Source organism: Leucoraja erinacea, chromosome 2 (genome assembly GCF_028641065.1).
Source record: "Leucoraja erinacea ecotype New England chromosome 2, Leri_hhj_1, whole genome shotgun sequence".
Classification (NCBI taxonomy): domain Eukaryota; kingdom Metazoa; phylum Chordata; class Chondrichthyes; order Rajiformes; family Rajidae; genus Leucoraja; species Leucoraja erinaceus.
The window spans coordinates 73,170,430-73,187,805 of record NC_073378.1 but is presented as its reverse complement, the minus strand read 5'-3'; the positions used below and the strand labels follow the sequence as shown (position 1 = coordinate 73,187,805).

General features: G+C 41.2%; 1 protein-coding gene and 1 long non-coding RNA gene across 2 annotated transcripts; one reads left to right on the top strand and one right to left on the bottom strand.

The window, feature by feature from the left end:
• The first annotated feature begins 299 nt into the window (after positions 1 to 299).
• rnf152 (ring finger protein 152) lies at positions 300 to 9,726 on the top strand. Its single transcript, XM_055658412.1, has 2 exons — positions 300 to 555; positions 6,553 to 9,726. The coding sequence occupies exon 2, from the start codon at positions 6,753 to 6,755 to the stop codon at positions 7,368 to 7,370; it is 618 nt and encodes a 205-aa protein (XP_055514387.1). The 5' UTR covers positions 300 to 555; positions 6,553 to 6,752; the 3' UTR covers positions 7,371 to 9,726.
• On the bottom strand, positions 8,965 to 16,686 carry LOC129711059 (uncharacterized). The gene is made up of 3 exons (XR_008725773.1): positions 15,708 to 16,686; positions 15,082 to 15,482; positions 8,965 to 9,097 (listed from the first exon to the last, which is right to left on the bottom strand). It is a non-coding gene; the product is annotated as an uncharacterized LOC129711059 (long non-coding RNA).
• Positions 16,687 to 17,376: the final 690 nt, after the last annotated feature.

Genomic DNA, 17,376 nt, shown 5'->3' with positions numbered 1-17,376 from the left:
TAATTGTCTCCTTGAAGGAGTAGCCGGCTACTTGACCATCATGTTCAGCGCCGCCTTGAAGGAAACTATCAACAGCAGGACACAATGAGCGGCCTTCACCTGCACGCGCGGGGCCGGCTGTCAAGCGGGGAAGGCGGGGCCGGTCGGCGGGCGCATTGCATTGTGGGAGTGGTAGTTCCAATTGAGCGGCGAGGAGCGGCGAGGAGCGGCGAGTGGCCGCACATGGACTACAATTCCCAGCGGCCCTGCGGGTCCCGCACGGGCATCCCTGCTCCTCCCCAATTGGCTACATGTATCCGAGCGCAGAGCAGGAGACTGTCAGAGATCAGGAGTACGGCGCGCTGCCCGCTGCCACAATAGACACTTTCCAACCATGAGAGACAAGCATCAGCTTTGCGCAAGAGAGTGCGAGGAAATAAGCAAGTAGAAAGAGAGCACGAGAGACTGCGGAAAGGGGGAGACTGCAGCGCTGAAAAATAATAGACTTTTTTAAAATCATTGCCTTTTGCAGCAAGCCAAGGCAGCTTGCAAGTGTAGTCTCAAAGATTGTTGAAGGTATTGCTGTCTTTATGTTGTGTTAATTTTATTTGCGCGATTGCAGCTACATAGGGATGTTATTGTTTCTCTAATGTTTCACTCCTTGAAAGCGAACGCTGTATGTTTATGCAACATTAGCTGATCAGTTTGAGCGTTGACATGGACATTTTGACGTTACGTTCCATGCAAAGTGGATCTTAAACTGTACGCATAAAAATGCCAACTTTTAATTATAAATGCAGGGCGCCGTGTGCGTTTCGCAGGAGTTGTGTGCTGTGTGCTGGTTGAAAAGGTGATGAATTCCTCTCCATCTCTTAGGGTGATAGTGACGCCAAAATAATTATTCCGAGCTGAATATTACAGTACAAGCAGAATGGGCCGAAGGGCCATCTTCCGCGTTTTATTAAGATTGCTTGGATGAAATAATGCAGTGAATAAAAAAAACAAAATTGGGTCAGCGGTTAATGGATCTATGCGAGGCTTTATGATGCATTTTATATCAGAGACCAGTGCAGTCAGAGCCAGAAAGGAAATCTTTATTTATTCCGTGAAATAACATTTGGTGCAGACTGTGGAAGGTCATGGTCTATCAAGGGAAATATACGGATAGCAAACGCTGCCGACGGGGTTATAGTTTATCAGAACTTATAGAAAAATATGTCTGGTCAAGCATAATGGTAAAATAATTTTATGTGTGTTTAATTAAGTTTTATCGCTCAGATTTGATCAACTGCGAAGGGCAATGAGCTTATTTTCGAGTCTGCATCAATGAAGGTGATTTGCTGCAGCCAAATGTTCAAACAGCCCTATTTTCCACACTAATCGCATTACTTTTGGCGCGTTTCCCTTTTTTTTGGTGATATTCATGTTTAATTGGTATATGTACCATGCAAGGCATGGCCCGTTGTCTTAGATTTTTAGAATGAGAATAGTAGAGTGATGGAAACGCGTGTATTTTTATTGTTCATGAATCAGGCTTGCAAATATTCCTTTGTTTTGACAGGAATTATTTTCTTATGGCTTTCATGCGCGATAAGAAATGTTCATATCAGTGTAAATATGTCCTGAACCGACACTATTACAGGAGCTTTTTTGTACCAGTGGCCCTTCCACAGTGGCTTCCGTGGTGAGAGACCTCTGCACCAGATCAAACCATATATTTCACACACACACATATTTGTATTTTATTATTTCTGTTCCTTATTTTGATTAAGATAAGGAATAGATGGAGTAGAGAGGAAAAAATCAGGTCGATGCACAGAGTCTCTTGCCTAATGTAGGCGAACCGAGGACATATGTTTAAGGTGAAGGGGAAAAGATTTAATAGGAATCTGAGGGGTAACTTTTTCACACAAAGGATGGTGGGTGGATGGAACAAACTGCCAGAGGAGGTAGTTGAGGCTGGGGCTATCTCAACATTTAAGAAACAGCTGGACAGGTACATGGATTGGACAGGTTTGGAGGGATATGGACCAAACACAGGCAGGTGGGACAAGTTGGCTGGTGTGGGCAAGTTGGGCCAAATGGACTGTTTGCACACTATCACCCTATGACTCTATAAATAACGTTTATTTGAATTCTTGAAACTTTGAGGGGTTTTCGGAACACACTTATAGCCAATGAAATGTTTTCAGAATTTGGCCACCATTATAAAAAAACATAACAATTAATTTATACAGAGCAAGCTCTTATTAAATGCAGTTTAGTAATAGCCCATACTGTCCATTTTCAGCATGTTAATTGGGAGCACAGCATTTCCAGGACATCAGGAATAACTTGCCCCTCCCTCTTCCCCCCAGAAGGAGAATTTCAATATCTACCTGAGAGGGCAGATGTGCCTTGGTTTGAAACTTAATGGCAGTCCTTCCCAGAACACCACCCTGTTGTTTATTGTTTGACTGCATGTAAAAATAACCTGCTGTAAGGTGGAATGTGTGACTTTATAATTGCTGTTCATTTTGGCTGGGGACTTTTTGTAAGCAGGTCTACTTCCTAATTCCACTTGCTCTCTGGCTATAACCTGGCCTAATAAAACCTCCTATCTCTTGGGGTATGGATATTCTCATGATATTGGAAAACTGTGCACTTTTTGAGGAAAGCCATTTAATTACAAACTGAATTTACACATGTTTCTCAACTGTATGATTCAAATAGGAACATAATGCTTAATGGGTCAACTGTTTCTTAAATGAGAGAGGATTTATACAATTGGTTCTTAGAGCATCTTACGTATTGGTTATATTGTGATGCATGCATATTAATCACTAATGTGATTTAATGATCAGTACTGGAAGTTACTCAAGTAGTATGAGCCTACAAATCTGAGCCAGAAGTTCATAGATTCAAGGAGACAGAAGAAACTGCAGATGTTGGAATGTTGAGTAAAATACAAAGTGCTGGAGTAATTTAGTTGGTAGGGCAGCATCTGTGGAGGAAATGGATAGGTGATATTACGGGTCTGAAGAATGGCCCAACCCGAAATGTTGTCTATCCATTCTCTCCACATATGCTGCCTGACCTGCTGAATAACTCTAGCATTATGAGATTTAGTCATGGGTACAAGACCCACCCCAGTTACAATAAACAGGCTGGTGCATCAGCACACCATTGAGAGAGTGCTGCACTGTCAGAGATGCTATAATTCATATGAGATGCTAACTTAAAGCCCTTCACTTTTAAACAAGATACAAAGGCATAATTTGAAAAGGAACATTGCTGTTGTTGTTTTCATCAGTCAGAATCATTGACTTTAATTATTGTCGTTTATTTCAATGTAGTATATGGAAATTTGCTGGGTTTAATCTGACTGCTATTAATGCATAGTTTATACCAATGCCAATGTTTCAACCAAAAGTACTAATGTATTGGGATCTCAAAATTATGTGAAAACCAATATAAAATTATTCCTATGATTGGTGCATCAATAACCTTTGTTGAAGTAATCTCTGTTGAAAAAAGCCAAACAAGCTGCACATTGGAGGATCTGGAAATATTTGGCGCTCAGAGGAAATTAATTTGGGAGTAGACAGGGGGTGGCTGCAGCTGTGATGCTGTTTGTCTGGCACAACTGAACAACCCATAATCCAGCAAAACCTATGTAACATTTTTGAAATCTTTTAACTTCCCTCCAGAAAGAGGAAAACAATTTAGTGGAATGTTGCGTTTGAGTTGAGTTTAGATTATTATCACGTGCACAGAGGTACAATAAAAAGCTTTTGTTGCGTGCTAAACAGTCAGCGGAAAGATAATACATTATTATAATTGAGCCATCCACAGTGTACAGATACATTATAAAGGGAATAACGTTTAGTGCAAGATAAAGCCAGTGAAGTCCAATCAAAGATAATTTTCCGAGTTGTTATGAAGGTATATTGAATTATTTTTGTTATAATGGTAAACATGGACATTTTATTCAGAGAGCAATTATTTTACGCAAAGATAGACTCAAAAAGCTGGAGTAACGCGGCTGGTCAGACAGCATCTCTGGAGAAAAGGAATAGGTGACGATTCGGGTCGAGACCCTTCTTCAGACTGAGAGTCAGGGGACTCGACCCAAAACGTCACCTATTCCTTTTCTCCAGAGATGCTATCTGACGGGATACTGAGTTGGATGATCAGCCATGATCATATTGAATGGTGGTGCAGGCTCAAAGGGCCGAATGGCCTACTCTTGCACCTAATTTCTATGTTTCTATGACCCGCTGAGTTACTCCAGCTTTTTGTGTCTACGGTTTAAACCTGTTCATTTCCTGCAGTTCATTTCCTACACAATTATTTTACTCACTCGTGATGACTGAGATAACTTCCTGTGTGTCTACAAGTATGAACATTGAGCTTTTTGTTTGCATTGTCACGTGGGTTCATTGTTGTCCTTCCTAATTCATCTGCAATTCATGATTGACAAAGTGAACAAGCAGCCTTCCCCTAATTCTGGACTTTGAGTTGGTGGAAGTATGTTGACGGAACTTGGCTGACAGTCCATCTATTTCGGTAGCAGCATTTTGCCATGTTGGGAAATACCAGGCATGATTAATCTGTTTCCCCAATTTAGAACTGTGAAAGATAACAAACAGCATGGGTGCAAATTCATTTCCTCCCACCTTGTAGCATGATCAGTACACATGGCAAGCTTTCCTTCCTTCCTTTCTTGATTTTACTCATTTAGTAATTTATATTCAAAGAAATGAATGCATTTTTCTGTGTTTAATGAAGCAGTTGCAAATGATTGATTTGACTCAAACTTTTGGGTTTGAATCACACTGCAAGAAGTTGTGCAAGTATTCCAGTTGATATTTTAGTTCAAATTGGGAGGACCACAATCAAATAAGACATTAAATCAAGGCCCCATCTTTCCTTATGAACAGACTTCAGAGATTCCATAAAACTACTTTAAAGGGGAGCCAGGGAGTTATCCTTGGTGTTTACCCATTATTTACCCCAAAACAATATCTTTAATATTGCCATGTGTGTCTACTATCTGAGCATGCATTTGCTGCTGTCTTTTCTGCATTGCACCAGACGCTGCATTTCAATAGTAGCTCACAAGTTATGTTGTGTTTTGGGATGAAGTTTGGGAAGGTGTTAGATGAGTGCAATATTTTATGCAAAAAGTAAACTTGTTTCCTCACGTTATGAAGGAATAATTTACAAATTGTTTGGTTGGATTATCTCCCACCCGCAAACATTGGCAGCACATGATAATTTTGTGAATTAAAAATAAACTTTTATTTGTAAAGCTCCTTTGAGGATTCCCCAAAAGGGTTTTAACAGTTTGATATACACTTCAAGTGCAGTCACCTTTATGATATAAAAACACAGCAGTCAGTTTGTTCAACAGATTTTCAGATACACAACTGTGATAACTATTAGGGTGATATGTGTTTGTGGTGTTGAGTAAAGACAGATCTGCTGATAATTAGATTTATAGATATCTCCAGTCCATCCAAAAGGAGGCCAATTGGCATATCAGGGCCTTCGTATCTCCAAAAAATGAGGTATATCTCACCTTTTACCCTCAGTTCACGGGCTTCAAAATAAAGTAGCAGGTGTATCAGAGCTACACCAGGGCTGCCAACTCTCACGTTTTGAGCGTGAGAGTCACGCATTTCAGCCAATTCTCACGCTGATGACAGAATTCTCACGCTGTCTTCAATCCCTGCACAGCAAAGAACCTAGAGCGGAGCTATACGATCTTTGCTGCACAGTTTGTCTCTTTGCGCCACCTGACAGCGATCTGTGCGGTCTGGGGAAGTACGTTGGTGACGTTGTGTCTCTTCTCTCTCGGTCGGATGTGCAGCCGCTGGGTGTCAGCGCCTCTGTGCACCGGCTACGAGCGCTGCGCTGCCGGCCACCGCTGCAGCCTCCCTCCCTCCCTCCCTCCTGCCCTTCAACTCACACGGCACTGCCAGCGCCGCCAATCCACGTTACACCGTGCCCGCGAGTCTCCCCATTAGGCGGTCGGGAAAAGAGAAGGAGGAGAGAGGGAGGGGAGAGAGGGAAAGAAAAAAAGGGAGGGATGGAGGCAAAGAGAGACAGGGGGAGGGAATGTAGAAAGGGGATGAAGGAGAAAGGGGGAGGGTGAGGAAAGAGGGTGGGAGGGGGGAGGAAAGAGGGTGGGAGGGGAGGAAAGAGGGGGGGAGGGGAGGAAAGAGGGGGGGAGGAGAGAGGGAGGGATGGGGAGGAAAGAGGGAGGATGGGGAGGAGGGAGGAAGGGGAGGAAAGAGTGAGGGAGGGGGTGGATGGAGGGGGAACACCCCCCTCCCACACCCTCCCCCCCTTTGTCGCTATGCTCTGTCACAATTTCTCACTCTCAACTCTCACCCAATGTTGGCAGCCCTGTAATTTAGTGCTCGGGTCACTGAGGTGGGACCAAACATTGACCTTTCTGAGCCACACATGAATATAAAATTAAATTAGCTGAGGGAAACACTGAACTTTATCACATTCACATAAATTATCAGATGTATATCATTTACTTTTTACTTGTACATTTCCCAATTTTCTTTTGTTTTGTAGGTGATGAAAGTTGGGCACTTGCTACAAGTGACAGCACATCTCAAAATCTGCTGTTCCCTGAAGGCAACTCCAATCACTGGAAAACTTTAAAGTCAGTGACCGAGGGCTTCTGAAAGTATCGAAAGTCACAATTGAGAGTAATTTGGCTGAGAGCTTTTTTTAAAAAAGAAAACAAGAAGTTGGCACCCATCAGTTTAGAAATGGAGACCGTTTCTCAAGATTCCCAAATGGAATGCCAGATCTGCTTCAATTACTACAGCCCTCGTCGCCGCCCCAAGCTACTTGACTGCAAGCACACTTGCTGTTCTGTCTGCCTTCAACAGATGAGAAGCAGTCACAAGGAGCTGACATGCCCGTGGTGCCGAAGTGTCACCAAGCTCTCCCCCAGCTTGTCTGTATCTCAGCTGCCGGATGACCCAGAAGTAATTGCTGTGATCAGCATCCCTAATGCCTCGGACCGCACTCCAGTCTTCATCAGGCTCCCAAGCAGTGGTTGCTACATGGTACCCCTGACTGTTACCAAGGAGAGTGCTCTGCTGCCAGGAGAAGGGAGTTGTCGACTGTTGCCGGGAAACCAGCGGAAGACTGTGACTGCTGTTTTGATCCCTGGGGAGCAGCAGCATCAGCAACACCCATTGCAAGGCGGACCGAGGGAAGATGAGGAAGAGGAGGAAAGCAGGGAAGTTGTGAAGACCTCCACCTGTTCAGGTGTTTGCACTGTACTCCTTGTGGCTTGTGTCCTCCTATTCCTCCTCGGCATTGTACTGCATAACATGTCTTGCATATCAAAGCGATTCACTGCCATCTCTTGTGGCTGAAGTAACTGCTGATCTACAAGGGCTTTCAGAATTTACTAGTTTGCAAGATACCTGGACTGTGGCTATACTGAGGAATGCAGCGCATTTAGTCTCTTGTGGCCTGGGCTTCAGAGCCACGCTGAGGAAGCTGAGCAAATGTATCAAACTAACAGGAATGATTCATTTGGGAAGTGATGAATACCTAAGGTGTAATTTGATAGATCATGTGAAAACTATATTTCTGGTGAATTTTAAAGAGGTTTTACAAATTAGTCAATACACACACAGAATTAATGGAAATTGATTCCCTTAATATCACATTGTATTTCTGAATTATTATTAACCTTAGTCTCCCTTTTAATGGGTAGTGCAATAATACTATTCATAGTATAACTTGAATCAGTCTCCTGTAAGTATTGGTAAGCATCATTTTATACACTGTAAACTGGGTTACCCTGGGTTTTAATTGATTGTAGTCCATTGAGTTGCAGCAATCTTCCTCAGAAATAATGTTCATAGTTTTGTCACCATCAGGACAGGTTTTAGACAACTGTGCAGGTGTTTGTAAGTAGAATTGTAACCATCCTGTATGTATGAATTAAAACAAATATTTTTACATTTTTGGCAGGTTGTTGGAATTAAGTTTTTATTTTATGTTAAGGTTAGTATATCCATGCATAGAGGGCTTAAAGTCTAGTGCACACACATCTACAGTGATAAAAGGAACATAAAATTATTTAAGCCAGTCATCACTGAATACGGTTTATCTTATTTGTGTGCAGGTGCTGACTAAAATAATTTGATTTATTTTGCATTGTGGAACTGTACTGATGGATTACTTTAGTTCCCAGCTCATGACATAATGGTTCAGCTGTTTAGAAAGTAGTTTGATGTGTGTGATAGGTATCATTTTATGTAGAGACAGTTTACACAAATGAATAGTTAACTTTGTGGAATAGTTGAGTTTTCAATTTAGTTTGTCTAACAAATCATGTGGCATGCTGATTTTGCTGCGGGGCTCTAAGGTTACTATTTAGGGTTTTATACCATTTGACTAGATTTATTAATATCACATGCCTTTTGAATGAATAACATTTTACATTAAGAGACAAAACAAATTAAGTTACAATTAAAGATGTGATTTGGTGTCATGTTGCGTACAGTCCTAGTTGAGAGGAAATATTAAACTTAATGGGATTGTAATGTGCTGTCAGACTTTGACAAGCAATATCATATTGGTAATGTTTGGTGGTCCAGTTAATGTAGAGAAGGAAGAATGATCATTCATGACTTAAAATTATTTGTTTAAAATAAAGAGCAGTAATGGGTGGAGCTTGGTTAAGTCATGATGGGATAATTGTCAGAGTAGGTTCAAATTTGTATATGAAGTATAATTGCCTGCATGGTACTTTTTCTCTTTGGTACCAGAGATTGAAATCTTATTGTCCAACATTTTACACCGTCTTCCCTTTCAGTTTTGTAAATATTGGAATGAAATGTTGATTTTTTTCTTAGAAAGTATTATATCCAAATATCAAGTGATGTCTGTACTTTATATCTGTTTATTTTTCTGAATAATTTAACGTAAAGCTGTAATCATGGCCTCAAAGGGAATGGAAGTCTCACTGACTTGTATCCGTTAGGCTGACGTGAATGGCGACATCTTCTCCCTCAGAAAACAAATGAAAAATACTGTGCCTGCTGGAAATCTGGAATGGTGACGTACTATTCTGCTGGCCAGGCAGCATCTGTGGAAAAAGAGTTAAACATGTCATGTCAATGCTCTTGTATCAGAAAAAATAATAATTGTTCCTCTTTTCACGGGTGCGATCTGACCTGAATGTTTCCATCACTGATTAACAGACTGATAACATGCCCCTGCTAATATCCCATGATCACTGTTGCCTATACATGCTATTAAATAGTTCAGTTTTTCCATAGATTATTTATTTTCAAACATGTCTTTGTGCCTAAGTATATTGGGTATATGAACTGCCAGTGTGTGCATATACCTGTGATCTGCAAAAGTAGAAGTTGGAAAGAATGGTGAAGCTGCTGTTTATAGTTGCTGACTTGTCTTTGTGCTTACTCTTTTGTAGAATAAAATATTGCATGAGGCTGCAATAGTACTTTTTTTCTCACTGATATTTTTATGATGCAGTGTTCTGAACCTGCCTGTTGTTTATATGTGTTCATTTTAGTTTAATGATGATTGTAAGGAGTTCATTCATATGGTTTGAAATGGACCACCGTACTGTGATTCTGGTTGTATTGACAACACTATTCAACAGTTTATAATAAACTTTATAAATACTATCCAGCTCACTTATTAAAGGAGCATACTCTTAAGCGCCATTACAGGAAACCAATAATTGCTGGTATGATTTCATAATTTGGCAGATGTGCAAAAAGAGTTGTCATTATTTCTTACTTGTTATTGCCAGGGCCTCAGATGGCAATCACTGCTGATCTTGAGGCAAGTTCCCATAAAGGTTTAATGATAGGAGGTTCCCTTCTGCTGACACCTGTCAGATTCAGACAGCAGATCAATGTGATCATTGGCATCTTATCCCTGAGCTGCTAATCACATTAAAGAATGTCATCAAACCAGAAGGATGGAGCTCGATTTCAAATACCTTTCCTCAATGTTTTATAGAGTGTTAAATAAAGACTGAAACATATACAAACTTGCAAGTCTTCAAGTTGAAATATCATAAATTAACTTCTTTAAAGTTGTTTTAATGTTACTTCAGCTATTTATCATGGAATTACATTTCACATAAAGTACATATTTCAGTGCTAAAAGGGTTTATACACAATAATTACAGTTAGGCTCAATCTTTAATACCTGGTTAGAATTAATTTGACATGCTATGTACCCTCTCCCTCCACCAAAGCCACATCTGCAAGATGGGTAACTGGACCTCTCAAATCTGTGACCTCTAACAGGACCTCTCAAATCTGTGACCTACATGATTAATAAAGAGGGGGTCAGGAGGATCATGAAACCCTAGCATCTGTAGATGCTTCTCTGCATTGCACATCATCCTGACTTGGAACTATCTTACCATTGTTATTGTTGAGCCTAACTCATGGAATTCTGCACCAAACCTTAATCAGAAGGTTGTACCTTAATCAGGCAGCTCACCGCTGTAACCTTAACAATACTTTGGATGAGCTGCAAATGCTGGTCAATGTTATCCACATTTGTAAATGAAAACAATACAACAGAGATAATATTTCAGGGTATTTTGTCGTAATGCTTCAAATTAGAAAGTAAAATGCTGCACAAGATAGATGAGCAGATGAGAGAAATATGTCTTTATTTAATTATTACATTTATTCTGTGTCTTTCATGCCTCGATCATAATGCCCCAAAGAGTGCTAAAACCAATAAACTACGTTATTAATAATTATTAATTAGTAATAAGGTCATTTCTATGACTTGGGAATCACTGACAGCAGTCAAACCTCAACCTGCAGCGTCACCTCTCCATGTTGTCCAGAGATGCTGCCTGACCCACAGTTACTCGAGAGATAAACACAAAGTTCTGGAGTAACTTAGCAGGTCAGGCAGCATTCCTGGGGAAAAAAGAAGGGTGATATTTCAGGTGAGGACCTTTCTTCTGACTCCAGCACTTAAACCCCTGTCCCATGGTACGAGTTCATTCCAAGAGTTCTCCTGAGTTTGCCCTGATTCGAACTCGGAGATTTACGGTAATGGTCACTCGTCGGTACTCGGGGATCTCGTGGACATTATTCGTCATGTTAAAAAATCTTCACGAGTCTTCCCGTGCTTACCTGCTGTTAGCGAGTCTTCCCGAGTACCTGCCATTAGCGCTAAGAGACGTCCCCGAGCTCCGACGTACCCGCTACGTTCATTCACCGTGTTTACCATGAGTTTGATTTTTTTAATTCGGGAGAGCTCCTGGAATGAACTCGCACTGTGGGACAGGGCTATTAGTATATTTTTCTGCAATGAAATTTCACATCATTTTGCTGATGTAAGGATGACTAAGTATTTTGTTCATTACAAAATTCAGGCTAATGTATTACAATAATATTTCATCTGGTGTTTGACCAAGGAGGATTTCTGGGGTACAAAATCTACACTAATGGACTTTTTTTTCAGGATAATAAAATAATAATTTAACATGCAATACAAAGTCACTCAGGTTACCTGGAGAGGGAAACTGAGTTTGCAATTAAATAATTATCTCCAGTTAGGCAATGGGGAATGCAACTGAATGCACTGGAAAGTTGGTTTTTAACCTACTTTTGAGACTTTAATCTTTACATGAATCACTCTGAACATTTTCCATTAAACTACCTATTCTGGTTGGACATTTTTAGTGGTGGAAGAAAATTGGAAAAAATAGCGAGAACCTTTCTGCATTTAATTGTGAGCATTAATGAATATTGCTCGTTGACGATTTCTTAGCGAGCTGAACTGAAAATAAGGATGGAAAAATTGTTATGGTGTATCTTTTCCTCCAATGAGAAGCAGGCAGCCAATTTTAAAGTGTACTCCCCTGTGAAACAGGTTTTTAGTTGTTTAAATTGAAACAAATTGATGGGTTTATAATCTTTGTTATACATCAAATGGTTTAAATATAAAATATTTGCACACTGGACTAATGCCCATCTTTGCTTTTCAATCATCTTTGGGTTCCCCTCTACGAGATGTAACGAGCTGATCAAATGCATCTATTTCATTGACTACGTTTCTATTCTAATCCACCTCCTTCCCACCTAGAGCAAATACAGTGTGCTCCTTGCATTCCTGAACATTGCACCAGATTCCACATTTAATGGAACATCCTCTATAATTTGCACCATCTTCAAAGAGATGCCCATTCCCGCCCCTTTCATCAGTCCAATGGGTTTGTTCTCTGCACAACTCCCTGGTTCTCTCTTCCTTCTATCCACTACTGACTAGCACCTTCCCATGTAATGGTAGGGGATTAAATTGTTTTTCTACCTCGCTCCCATCTTTAGTGTCAAATACTTCCTCTTGATGAAGTGGCAATTCACTTGCATTTCCTCCAATTTTAAGTAGTGTATTTGGTGTCAATGTCAGTAAGACCAAGGAACCTATTGTGGACTTTGGAGGAGGAAGGATGAGGACCCACAAACCTGTCTATATCGATGGGACATTCAAAAGCTTCAAATTCTTGGGCGTGCATATTTCTGAAGATCTTTCCTGGACCTAGCACATTGATGCATTAATAAAGAAAGCCCATCAACGCCTCTACTTCCTGAGAAGATTGCAGAGATTTGGTATGTCAGGGCAGATTCTCTTGAATTTCTACAGGTGTACAGTAGAGAGCATATTGACTGGTTGCATCACGACCTGGTTCGGCACCTTGAATGCCCAGGAGTGAAGAAGACTGCAAAACATTTGTGGACACTGCCCGTCCATCATGGGTTCTGAGCTCCCCACCATCGTTGGGATTCACAGATGTCGCTGCCTCAAAAAGGCAGCCAGCATCATCAGAAACCCACACCACCCTGGCCACACACTCATTTCACGCTGGCCATCGGGAAGATGGTACAGGAGCCTGAAAACTATAACGTCCATGTTCAGGAGCAGTTTTTTCCCTACAACCATCAGGCTATTAAACACTACAACCTCAAATAATTTCTGAACTGTATTGACAATTATTGTTAGTATTGTTTGTTTGTTATTTATGTGTACGTATGTGTATGTATATATTATACGTAACTTTATTTTCTCAACTATCATATTATTTACAGTGTGCTCTGTTGTGCTGCTGCAAGTAAGAATTTCATTGTTCTATCTGGGACATATGGCAATAAAACACTCTTGCCTCTTGACTCATAATGTGGTCTCCGCAGCAATCCAAAAATTGCTTTGGACAATGCATCCATTCAGTCTGCAAGGCTGACCCTTAGCTTCCAATTATGTGTCCCTTTAATTCAATTCTCTATCCCAATCTCTGCCTCGGTTTCTTAACTTGTTTCAACAAAGCCCAAAATAATCCTAAGGCATATAATTGCATCTTGCATCCTGGCACGCTATAGCTGTCAGACCTCAGCACTGAATTCAAGAATTTCAGATAACCTACCTTTCCAGTTTGTGTCAGAATTACCGACATGTTATGTTTTGCATCTCAGAGTTCCAGTATTTGTTTTTCCTATTGTCTCGATTCTTATTCGTCTCTCTTGCCTTTCCTTCAGGCAGATCATCAATCGTGATATTTTCTCCACCCTCTCTCACTAACATTACCTGTTCATCCAGTCTACTTGAAGAGAACAACACAGGAACAGGCATTTCGGTACACAATGTCTGTGCCAAACATGATGCCAAGATAAATTAATCTCATCTCTTTGCGTGCGCTCCATATCCCTCCCTTACATATTTTTGCACCTATCTAAAAACCTCTTACTCTGCTCCTTCACAGGCAATCCTTTTGTTTTATCCTCCATTTCCATTTCTCTGCAACTGCACACATTTGTTCTCTAACTTTTCTTTGATCTCATGAAAAGTTTTCTTTTTCTGATTGTCCTACCATTTTCTGTTTTTATTCACCTAATGTGATGTGTGAGGATTTCCACATGTGTTTCACAACTGATAGAAGCCACCACTTATAAATGTGTGGAATTCTTCACACATTTCAGTGGTCTGTGTGTGGTGCATTGATCCAAGTGATCATTTGATTGCAGAAAATGTCATAGCTGTTAATAGGATATTAATCAGAACTACTGGGCTCAATCAGTCTTGTTTTTTGCAATCCTGACAAAAAATTGGAGAACTATCAGAAAGCTTTGCTCATTCTCCTGCATTACATTAACATTTTGCTTAGTGCCCTGAAGCCACATAGTGTTCTTAATGTTATTATATTTGCAAATAAAACCAACAGTATTAGCCAATGTAATGTATTAGTGTAGTTCAATGATCATCTAATCAGGGAACCATTGTGGTCCACCCCCATAGGTTTTATGCATATAACCTAAGCCTGAAAATTTAGTGTAGGATTGGAGGAGTAGTTGAGGTGATGCTATGATATTAGAGCAAATATTATTTGAAGCTATGCATCTACCTGCCTATTCATCAAGCCAAATGCCTTTGGGCATCTTTTCAAAAAAACAAGTAGAGTTTTTGAGTGACATTCTTTCATCACCATGTGATTTAATTACCATTCTCTTCATTGCATACACATTTGCTGCCAGATTTGCCTGAAAAAAAACTATACAAGCCTTATTAAATTGTATTTATTTTTCTGATTTTCAAACTCTTGGACATCTAAAGCCTCAAAGGTGCTACATCAAACAAAAACTGTTATTAATCTCAGCTGTTGGCCAAAGATCATTGAAGCAGCATTACTTATGGAGTATTGCTTTTTATTTTAACGTCTATCCTAATTCTGTATGGGGTTTTAGCTTGAGTTCCTTAGCATCATCGGCAAGTTTCAACACGTCTGTGTCTGTAACTCTGACAGAGCTCATCTCACCCCAAAACATGCCAAATGCGAAAGTTTAACATCCTGAAAGAAAAGAGAAATCTTGCTTTTTTACACCACCCTTATTATTCCTGTTATGTCATTGTACTTTACGGTTATTAGATACCTTCAGGGAACTATCAATGATAATATAAGAAACTTAGCAGCCAATTGTTAGTCTGCAGGTTCCTATACACAATGTGATAGCAACAGCTTTTATGATATTAATAGAAGGATCAAAACTAGCTTGTATACTGGAGATAACTTACCTGCCACACTTTAACATTACCTCAAGAGGTATTCAAGCACCTTTGAGAGTGTAGTTGGGAACTGTAGTTGTTTAATGGGTCATCTGATAGAAGGCACCATTAATAATGCAGTACTCCACACCTATGCCTGGAATGTCAGTATGGAACTGTTGGTACTTGTTTCTAGAGCCAGGGTTGAACCCACAACTTTAAGACTTGGAGGAATGGAAGCTGCAAACTATGCTGTGGCTGAAAGCCTGTAGGGTTACTGGTCATTTCTCAAAATGAAACAATCCGGATGCTGTCTTCCATTGCACATGCAGGCAAAACCAAAACATTCTCTTCTTCCTATTGGGGAGAAAAGCATGTTATGACCTCACACTAAAATGGTCATAGCTGACCATCCACTTCAATACCCATTCCTGCTTTCTCCTCGTTGTTTAAGAGGGAACTGCAGATGCTGGAGTATCGAAGGTTACACAGAAAAGCTGGAGAAACTCAGCGGGTGCAGCAGCATCTATGGAGCGAAGGAAATAGGCAACGTTTCGGGCCGTCTGAAGAAGGGTTTCGGCCCGAAACGTTGCCTATTTCCTTCGCTCCATAGATGCTGCTGCACCCGCTGAGTTTCTCCAGCTTTTCTGTGTAACCTGCTTTCTCCTCATTCCCTTTGATGCCACTTACAGAATCCAGAAGCTTGTCTATCTTCTCTAGCTAAACTACTTGGGTATATTTCATAAAAAAACCCTCTGTGATAGTGAATGCCACAGGTTCACCACCCCCGATCAGATTTGTTTCTCCTCAGCTCACCCCTATAACCTCAGACTGTGCCTTCTTGATCTACCCAGCCCAGGTATGGCTTCCTGCAACCAGGATTTTGCTTTAGTTCACTGGTGTACAAGAACACCAGAATTCTTATTTGGATATCGAAACTTCTCAAATGAACGCTCACCTGCATTCATGTTATACAGCATTTGCCATGATGTTACCAACTTGCTCAATCTGTCTAAATCACCTTGAAGCCTCTCCATATCCTCCTTACTTCACATCCCAACTAGTTTAAAGCCACTGGTAAACTCTGAAGTGGATGTAGAAATTGAATTCTGCTAATTCAGTTTAAAACATAAAAAGCTAATCTTTGTAATGATGACCACTAATCGTTCAGTTTGTCATTAAACAATCTGATTCACCAGTAGCTCTTTAGAGGCGATCTTACCTGGTTTAGATCATATGTGACTCCAATAGATACTAGACAACAGACGCAGGAGTAGGCCATTCGGCCCTTCGAGGCAGCACCACCATTCAACATGATCATGGCTGATCTTCCACAATCAGTATCCTGTTCCTGCCTTCTCACCATATTCCCTGACTTCGCTATCTTTAAAGGGCCAGTCCACAAGCATGCGACTGCAAGCGGCAATCGGGAACTAACGTGGTCGCTTGAGCCGTACGGCCTCGCGGGGCCGGTCCCACTTCGATCGCCGGAGCCGTATGGAGTTGTGCGGAGCTGGTCCCGACATCGCGTGGGGCTCCGAAAATCTGACAGTCCAAAAATTCCATGTGGCAACGGCCTGCCAGCCCGCAGCCGCATTGAGGCCGTATGCACCGCCTCGACGGGCGTGCACAGCGTCTCGACGCCGTACGCAGCATCTTGACGGCATACGCCTAGCACAAACTTCCCGTGGACTTCGCTCCAACTTCACATCAACTTGTACGGGATCACTCGACCTCCGCACAGCCCCCGCTTCCGGTTTGGTCGCGCTTGCCGCATGCAGTCGCATGCTCGTGGGACAGGCCCTTAAGAGCTCTATCTAACTCTCTCTTGAAAGCATCCAGAGAATTGGCCTCCACTGCTTTCTGAGGCAGAGAATTCCACAGATTCACAACTCTGGGTGAAAAACTTTTTTCTCATCTCCGTTCTAAATGGCCTACCCCTAATTCTTAAACTGTGGCCCCTGGTTCTGGATTCCCCCAACATCACGAACATGTTTCCCGGCTCTAGTGTGTCAAATCCCTTAATCTTATATATTTCAATAAAATTCCCTCTCATCCTTCTAAATTCTAGAGTATACAAGCCCAAATCTATCAACATATGACAGTCCCGCCATCCCAGGAATTAACCTTGTGAACCTACGCTGCACTCCCTCAATGGCAAGAATGTCCTTCCTCAAATTTGGAAATCAAAACTGCACACAATACTCCAGGTGTGGTCTCACTAGGGCCCAGTACAACTGCAAATGGACCTCTTTGCTCCTATACTCAACTCCTCTTGTTATGAAGGCCAACATGCCATCTGCTTTCTTCAATGCCTGCTGTACC